General features: G+C 36.3%; 1 protein-coding gene across 4 annotated transcripts; it reads left to right on the top strand.

Moving 5' to 3' along the window:
* The first annotated feature begins 5,225 nt into the window (after nucleotides 1–5,225).
* On the top strand, nucleotides 5,226–7,626 carry ARPC2B (actin-related protein C2B). Of its 4 annotated transcripts, none has more exons than XM_079033445.1 (9): nucleotides 5,226–5,360; nucleotides 5,743–5,809; nucleotides 6,055–6,262; nucleotides 6,353–6,498; nucleotides 6,586–6,663; nucleotides 6,738–6,870; nucleotides 6,951–7,042; nucleotides 7,132–7,246; nucleotides 7,312–7,626. In XM_079033445.1, the coding sequence occupies exons 1-9, from the start codon at nucleotides 5,302–5,304 to the stop codon at nucleotides 7,503–7,505; spliced, it is 1,092 nt and encodes a 363-aa protein (XP_078889571.1). In that variant the 5' UTR covers nucleotides 5,226–5,301; the 3' UTR covers nucleotides 7,506–7,626. The 4 variants fall into 4 exon arrangements, with proteins under 4 accessions (XP_078889571.1, XP_078889566.1, XP_078889559.1 ...); XM_079033440.1 differs by having other exon boundaries at nucleotides 6,338–6,498; XM_079033433.1 differs by having other exon boundaries at nucleotides 6,332–6,498.
* Nucleotides 7,627–9,126: the final 1,500 nt, after the last annotated feature.

Here is a 9,126-nt window from a genome sequence, read left to right as displayed (position 1 = left end):
ATACCAAATTGGGCCTACTTCACATAGGGCCCTTCATAAGCCCAAAACTACCCTTGGCCCATAATCTGACTCCTGCTGGCCCACTAAGGCCCTAGGTCCAAAATACAGCCCACACCGAGGCCCAATACTCAAGGTCCAAACTGACTGTGTTACGTGGGGCGTACTCCAGAGTACGCTTAGCGTAACTGCTTGATGGCGAGTACGCTGGGCGTACCTACACGTACGCTCGACGTAATACCCTGATAAGCTCTTTCTCTATTAAGTGCTTAATATTCCGAGTCAGAAGCTACAATCTTAGATCCAGGTCTTAACCCATAAAGTTGCTTACTTGATGGGTTACAAGACTCACATAACCTCAAACTTCTAAAAACAACCATCTATTTCCAAGGAGATGGCTAGATCTCATGCATGGCTTCATGAAAGCCTCAAAGATTAAAACTTTACTGCCATAGGGACACTTTGAGCTTCAAGGATAGCAATCCCAAGCTCCAAAACGAAGTTGCATGATAAAGGTCCTTCCTTTGGACCTAAAAGGTCCAAACTTCCAAAAACTCCTAGATCTAAGCTTACAAGAGGAAAGTTGGGAGCTTTACACCTCTTTTGGATGCCAAATGAAAGAATGATCCTAGATCCTTGAGCTCAAGGTACTTAAGTTCTCCTTCTTCCACTTCTCTTTTCTTCTTCCAAGCTTTTCTTCACAAAAATGAGCCCAAAATATCAACCACACACAAACAAAGGAGTAAGGGACGAACTAGGGTTTTCTGAGAGTGAAGGATATGTGAGGAGGCCAAATGGGAGGCTATAATGGGGTTTATATATGCCTCAAACCCTAAAATTTGGGTTTTGTTATCTGGTCGCGTACGTTGGGCGTACCTTATGGTACACTGCGCGTACGCCTCTCATAACCCGCGCATCAAGCGACACTACGCCCCGTGTACAACGGGTTACGCCCCGCGTACAGCTTATGGGCGGCCTACATCTTGGCCCAAAAGCCAAGAAGGTCCAATCCAAGATGTCAAACCCAATCTTAGCCAACTAAACTCAAGAAATTAAATTAATTAATACCTCTAGTGTTGATCGCTACAAGTTAAGCCTTGGTCTCTATCTGCTGAATAGGTGACTTGTAGAGCCAATATTCATAGTAGTGTATTGTTTAACTATTTGTCAGACTCTGAGGTAAGTTTTCGTCACTGTACTCGTGGGTCGAAGGTACCAATGCCGAACCACTAGATTTGTATCCTAGTATATAGGATGTTGCTATGTGGTAGGGATATGTAGATTTGTATGCTAGTCTGTTAACAAGTTATATGATTATTTGCTGTTGGATATATGTTATTTGTTATGTATATGTCGACATGGTATGGAGGGGTTGAGATTGTACTGCTTTATGCTGTAAGTCAACAGATCGGGGCATTCCAATCGAAAGGTTGTGGGCCAGGGCATTCCAACCGGAAGGTTATGGGTTGGGGGTAATCCAACCAGAAAGTTATGGATTCGTTATGTATTGGGAAAGCCAACTGAAAGGTTATGGACCGAGGCATTCCAATCGAAAGGTTGTGGGCCAAGGGTAATCTAACGAGGAGGTTGTGGACTCGTTATCTGTTTGATTATATGTTGTGTGGTGGTAATTTGAGGGGAACCCACTAAGCTTTGGATTGTAGTTTTAGTTTATGATTTCAGGTACTTCCGAGGATCGTGGGAAGGTGAAGGGTTGATCGTACATAGCTTCCTGTTTTACATATCTGGATCTTGGGGAAAACTTTGATTTGAAATAATACTTTTGAAACAATGACTATTTTTGTAAACAGTGATGATGAATGGTTGATTTTAGAAAATTTTAAATTATTGTGATTTTTGAGTGTTACAATTCATCAACACTGCAACCTGTCGCCACTATAATCTTCACCATTATAACCTCTGTTGTATGAACATCAGCATTAAAACATGTAGAACCAATATAAAATCTTGCCAGAAAAACTCTGCCATATGAACATCACCAATAAAACATATAGAACCAACATAAAATCTTGTCGGAAAACTTTGACACATGCATATATGGTAGTTTTGGAAAATAAAGTCAAAATCTAATCGATTTAAGTAAACAAATGTTTAAAATCGAATCTTCTATTGCTTCAATGTGTTGCCGATAACAAGGTTCAATGGGAGAGTACGGTGCCAAAGATAATATAATGTTTCGATTTGACATCATCTTCGCTTAAGCTCTCTCACACCTTGCATCAATTTTATATCATTTCATATATTCTCACCATTTGAAATCCTTCCTGACTTTGTCGATGTAATGCATGCTTCCACGGGGGAGATTAGCAGTAGCGGAGCAGGATATGGAGAAGATTGAGTCTAGGGGCCTGACCCAGACAGTGGGTAACCCGGGCGGTCACCCAGCACCCATGTCTCTAAGGAGCCCAAAATTCATAGAGTGCATATATATATATATATATATATATATATATATATATATATATATATATATATATATATATATATATTGTAATGTTATCGCTATATTTGTGTTTTTTATTATTAATAGTGAATTTTATAACGGTATATTTATTTACGATTTAATATTTGTTATATTTATGACTTTGGGAGACCCATTTTATGGGTCCACTATATATTTAGACCGATCTTGATTGAGCTTGAAAAAACATGTAATACAGGAGGGTTGCAGATCATGACTAATGGAAGGAAAGGAATTGTATGGTCGACCATCTTATATATATTAAAAAAGAATTAACTTTTTTTTGAATCGGTTTACCATCGTCTTCGCTCAACCTCTCTCACAACTTGCATGGGGTTTATATCATCACAAAATATTCTCACCATTTAAAGTCCTTCGAGATGAAGGTTTATGTAAATCATGCTTCCAGAGGGGAGATAGGACCGGAGGAATAAGGTACGGAGGATTTGACATAAATTGAAATACTATTATACATGAAGGTTGCAGATCGAGACTAGAGTTAGGAAAAGATTTGCATGGTTGGCCATCTTATAAATATTAAAAAAGAATTAACAAATCTTGAAAAGCAGTAGGGAGAAAATAGTCAATTTAAGAAAGTTAGGGACGAAACAATAATAAAATACATAGCTAAATTAGAGACAAAGATCACCTCAAACCGTATGACCATTCATATAATTTACTTTACATTGTATATAAACACTGTAATGTTATTTGTAATTTATATCTAGAAGATTCACCGATAAAACATTATTATTATTATTATTATTATTATTATTATTATTATTATTATTATTATTATTATTAGGGAAAATGAAAAAAAAAATCAAGACATCATCATCAAAATAACAAGATTATCATTATTATTATTTCCAACTAAGAGTTTAAAGATTCGATTAATGTTTAATTGATACAAGTTTCTAGATTATGCGTATAACATAATACAAACCTCTACATGAAAACAATTGCACATTCGACTCGGACCACCACATCAATTGCAAGTTAAAGTGGATTGTCTATTATTGGTTGTTCAACCCAACAAGGCAACAACTAATAAAATATAAATTTCATGGACACTGTATAATAGTATAAAAATTATATTAGTTGTAGATAAGGTCAATTCTTAAAGATTGAATTTAAAAGTAATGTAAACCAAATTTAGCAAACTTTATTAAATATACATAAAGGGGGGGGGGGGGGGGGGGGGGGGGGGGTTGGAAATGATAAATGCAATAAATAAATCAAAAAAAAAAAGAATACATATGATAAAAGTGATTGGCTGACTTATGAGTTGATTTTTCAATACATTTATTATTTAATAATATTACGTTGCAAACAACCAATTTTACTTGTGAATTACATTATTTTTAAAATAACATCTCGTTAAATTAAACGTGTAAGTGCTAAAAATAGATAAAACAAAGAACGTTGCAAAAAGATGCATAAGAAGTGTCTGAGTTGATGTTAATAGTTGCATAGGAAACGACACTTTCATAAATAACAAAATTGAATATCGATGCAAGTCTACGAGGGTAATTTCCCATTGCGATATAATGCCTTCTAATGGTTTGTTGATTATTCATTTTATTATAAAATCCCCAATGGCTTATCATCTTCTCCATCAAGTTTCCAGAGGAAGGGGAGGTACATATGAAATGCTCGAAGCCAAATGCGTCTCATGTCAAAGTTTCATTATTTACTTTATGGATTCATTTGTATTAGGGTAGAAGGTTTTTTTGGATATATATTTAATTTCATGGTATGTAACAAATATCTTTGTAGGAAACGAAGTGTAACCGACTTAGTTATATGTACTAGATGATAGTAATAACGCAAACCATTAGCAGGGTATTTTTCGAGTTTTTTTAGGTAACTGACTGGACGTAAAAGCAGCTTCAAAAAGAATAAGTTGCATTCGCGAAACAATATCAATGCTTTACTTGGTAAATGTGTATTTGTTAGTTAGTGAACAAGCTTTCAAAGGAATAGTGGTTGTTTTTTGATAATTGAAATTTTGGAGGTTATGTAGAAATATGATCTAAGATTTATTATTGTACTGAATAACTCAAGAAAAAAAATGTAATGCACGTCATGTAACCTATACACGTAACAAATAGGACATCTGGACATCGAACTTAAGTTCCATTTTGCACGGGTCTTAATCCCTTAAGACCTTCCACATGCAAGTAATAAAAAAGTCTTAGCTAGCGTTCACGTCTTTATACAAAAGCAACATAAACCTAAACCTTGAGGCATCTCTTTGTTCTCTCACAAAATGTCATCTACAATCTAGATTAAATGTTTTGCACATCAAACTTAACCTACACGAAAAGAGTACAAAAGTAAGAACAATATCATTGGATACTCTTCAAACTTATAAGGAAAAACCCTTAAAATAGTTGCTCTATTTTTGGTAGGCGCAACTAAAAATCCAAGATTCTAAATCAATTTTGAATAAATAATATTAAACAAATCTACGAGCCGATTAACATAAATCAATGAGCCCAAGCGATTTACCTATTAGATGGAAATATACAAAAATTAAAAATCTTTAATAAAAACCAAATTTTTTTATGAAATTGTATTATTTTTTCTCAATAGTGATGCTTCCGTTAGTTGTTAGATATGTACCCACCACCCACCCCTAGTGCACTAAAGATGATATAGATAGAGACTGTATATATTGCTTCAAAGCTCACCAAACATGATTGCAAAAAGGACTTCATTTTTACTCAAACTCCTTATTACTCAACTGTAAAATAAAACATGCTACACTACTTAGTTTTCTTCCATCTACACACAACAAGATCAAAACAACCACAAGAATGGCTTTTTTCGAGAGGGCATCACCCGCATTGAAACACATTTTGCTCCAACTCTATAGGTAATATTATCATTGTATTTTTCTTTTTCATAAACAAGTAAAATTTAACATCATGATCAATGGTTGTTTATCAAACTTCCATGTAACATATAGATACGGACAGATGCTTGTGAGCTACCAATAACTTTTACCATGATTTTAAGTTAATTCAAAAGTTACTGTTATTGAGTCAGTCTGTCATTTTAACTTCAGAATGTTACCGATCATGTAGGACTAGATACCTCTAACCATTTGGTAGACAAATTTTAGTGCTTTCTAAGTAGGTTTTCCAACCATGGGGGTGCACTAAAAGTGTGTGGGACTTTGATAAACGTAGGTCCTTAATGTCGGTTTTTTTACAAATCAAAAGCTAAAACAAACAAACTTGTTTCTTTCACAACAGTGCTGATAAGCCTTTTGCTGTCGAACACCACTTGCACGAATTCGGATCATTGCAATACCACATTCAGGTAAAAATGATAAACTTTGTACCGTATTTGACATGTATTTAATTATGATTATTATTATGACTATGACTATTACAATTTTATATTATATTTGACATGTATTTGACTATGAGACTAGGAATTCTTCCATTGAAAAATATAGACTTATACACACTTATCAAGTGAAAAAGTAAATACCCTATTGTTCACTCTTACAAAAAAAAATCAACCCTAATTATTCACATAACATGAGGTTTATCTTTTATCAGTCGTATGCTTCAGAACCACATCATGCATACCTCTCTGTTTCAACTCCTCTTCTATCCACCGGCTCTTCGATCTTATGTGAGCTTCCTTCTTCCACCATGGAAACAGTAACACGAATTTGCCCTGAAGTTGTGGAGATCGTTGATCCACCACGAACAGGATATCAGCTGACTCTTAAGCTCAATTTCGCTAAAATTCCAAGAAAAAAAGGTAAATTGTGCTACAATCGATCGTTTTGTCACTGTAAAAGCCCTAGAACCAGTTGTTTTTTTGATCTAGATGCAGCAAAGATAATTACAGAGATTTCATCGGTGCACACGGTGATACTGAGCTCTCAGCTACGAGAATTGTTGAAGAATGTTAATGATCAGGAGATAACTCAGGGGACATACAAACCGATCAAACTTGTGTATCATCAACGGGAGCCTTTCTACGTCGTTAAACAGGTAATGTTAGGGTTTTTTAGGGAACAAATCTCGAAAACTTCACAGTTCACACTTCGGATCTTAAAATTTGATTCATGTGTTTGGTAGCCGGAAAAGTTGACGGCAGTTTTCCCGATTCGGATAAAAGAGGATTCAGATGTGGTTATCGCGAAGGCGTTCTTTCAGGTTCGAATTCCGTTGGTTCCTGTTTGTATTTATGATTTATCTCATAATTTTGAGGTTTTGAATTCGTTTGACAGGAGCTAGTGGAAGTCGGAAGCTCAGGAAGGTTTGCCAAGGCACCGGCTTGCTACTGGTCGGCGATTCCACCGGCGGAGTTGAGGGGAGAATCTATGCAAGATTTGAGCACGAATGGAGGGTTCGTCTCATTTGGTATCATTTATCAACCAAACTCGATTTACACATTTTCGATCACACAATTCTTAAACCACGAATTTTGTTCATATCCGCAGAAATCATGGCACGACATGTTGAAGGGAAGAAACTCGAGAAGACTGTATGGAACCTGCTCAACTTCAATGCGTTGGTGAAATATCATGTAAAGGTAACATCCGAGTTATTATTAACACTAACTCACTAAGCATACAGATTTGCAGACATTAATGGTGTCATGGTGATATGATTCTGAAACAGTGCACCAAAGGGTTTGTGCAACGAAGAATGAGAAGTCGTTTGGATAGCTTGGTTGAGGCTCTGCAACATACGAACATGAAAGAAGATGAAGATGAACATATTGGAAAAGTTAAAGGTATTATTGAGAAACGATCGTTGATCTTTGACTAATTTTGACCATTTGTTCAAATCTTGATGCAGGACGTACACGTGTGAAGAAAGTGATGAGGTTTATGAGATGTAAGGTTGTGATGAGAAGATGGAATTTGAAGAAACAGATTAAGAGAATACGATCGAGAATAAGAATCCATGGATTTGGAAAGTTTCAAAGACGTTGGTTGAAACTTCCAAGTTTCTCTTCTGTAATGAGATATCAGAAGCTAGAAAAGTCTTGATCAATATAATTTATAGGGGAAATGAATTAGGAGGATAACAATGTTTTTGTTTTATTTAAAAAATGGTATTGAACCTATTCCTTCATTTGCCGTTATAGAAAGTAAATTATTTTGTGTATCACTTCCCTTTTTCTATTTGTCTTTATAAATCTTGAATCTAGTCTTCATAAATAAATAAATATGATTTCCTTTATGTTGATGATTATAACTTAACAATTGTAACCCCAAGTATACCATCAAACTTTCCGGTGGATACGATGGAAGACGGTGATTGGCAGGAAGCTAGAAGGAGGAGATGGAGAAAAACATTGAGGAATGATGAACAACCAAGATGGAATCATGCCGGCGTTACAACTATGTTTGTGTCCAACCTTCCAGAGGAGTCAAGGAAGGATTCTTTGAAGAAACTCTTTGCAAAATACAGGGAGGTGGTAGATGTATATATGGCAATGAAAAGAGATGTAAACAAAAAGCCTTTTGCGTTTGTGAGATTCAAAAAGACTGACAATGAACGCCAGTTAGAGAAAAATCTGCAAGGTATCACTTTTGAGAGAAGAAAGTTGGGAATAAACATTGCTAGGTTTGCAAGGAAACTAGCAGAGGACTCTCTGGATAGAAGGATGGAGAACAAACAGAATCAATGCAGGTTTCCAACGGTAAATCGATGGCATGGAAGGGTCAATAGATCTTTCGCTGAAGTTGTTGCTAGTAGCAACAAGTCAAGGAAATGGGTACCCCCAGAAAATCAAAAAAAGGTGGATCCTATAAAAATTATCGATGACTCCCCACTCAAAGGTTGGATGAGAAGCAAACAAACCTTGATTGGAGAACTCCATAGCTTTGACCATCTAGAAAAGGCCCTGTATTCTTTCAAAAATTGTGATGGGTCGGAATGCGAATTAAAATATCTTGGAGGATTAAGAATCAGAGTTAAGTTCATTAACGAAATAAGTAGAGAAGCATTCATGTGTGGCTGGACTGAGTGGTTCAGATCGGTCGAAGTGGTGATGTTGCGAGTTTCAACTTTGAAAGAATCGCATGCTTAAAGATCATGGGTCTTCCACCGGAACTTTGGTCTGAAGTGAATTTTTTTATTATAGCTGAATCGGTTGGTAGAGTGATTGTTCCATTTGAGGTGGATCAATCAAATACGAATCTATCCTATGGCAAAGTGGGTGTTTTAACAAGTACCCTATCTACTCTATCCAGTGAGCCGGTTATAGAGATTAACGGAAAAACAATGAAAATCAAAATCGTTGAGGTTGATCTGGACTGGAATCCGTTTCAGCAGTTTAGTCGGTCACCGAAAGAGAGTTCATCTTCGGAAGATGGTGGTGAGGATGAGGAAGAGGATGCGGAGGCAGACGATGAGGACGAACATGTTTCCGATACTATCCTGATCAAGAATTGTAACACAGAATTGGAGGAAGAGGAGATCGGAACTGATGAGACAGAGGAAGTAATGGAATCAAACGGGGGAATTCTTATCAAAAACAAATTCGATAATAACTGTTCACCGGTGGAGGCATTGTCACCGGCAGACATGGCAACGGACGAGAACATCGATGAGGATGGAAACGTCACGCCTTGGGAACTTCAAGGGTTGCAATTAAATTTGGAT

Source organism: Lactuca serriola, chromosome 1, assembly GCF_051521515.1.
Source record: "Lactuca serriola cultivar US96UC23 chromosome 1, Lser_US96UC23_V15, whole genome shotgun sequence".
NCBI classification, from domain to species: domain Eukaryota; kingdom Viridiplantae; phylum Streptophyta; class Magnoliopsida; order Asterales; family Asteraceae; genus Lactuca; species Lactuca serriola.
This window is presented reverse-complemented; position numbering and strand designations above follow the sequence as displayed.

Bases quoted from the DNA above. Each gene is read 5' to 3' on its own strand.
- ARPC2B (XM_079033428.1), top strand. From the start codon at position 5,302: ATGGCTTTTTTCGAGAGGGCATCACCCGCATTGAAACACATTTTGCTC. The intron at 6,871-6,950 runs GTATCATTTATC...TCATATCCGCAG, and splicing joins TGGAGGGTTCGTCTCATTTG to AAATCATGGCACGACATGTT. The intron at 7,043-7,131 runs GTAACATCCGAG...ATTCTGAAACAG, and splicing joins TGGTGAAATATCATGTAAAG to TGCACCAAAGGGTTTGTGCA.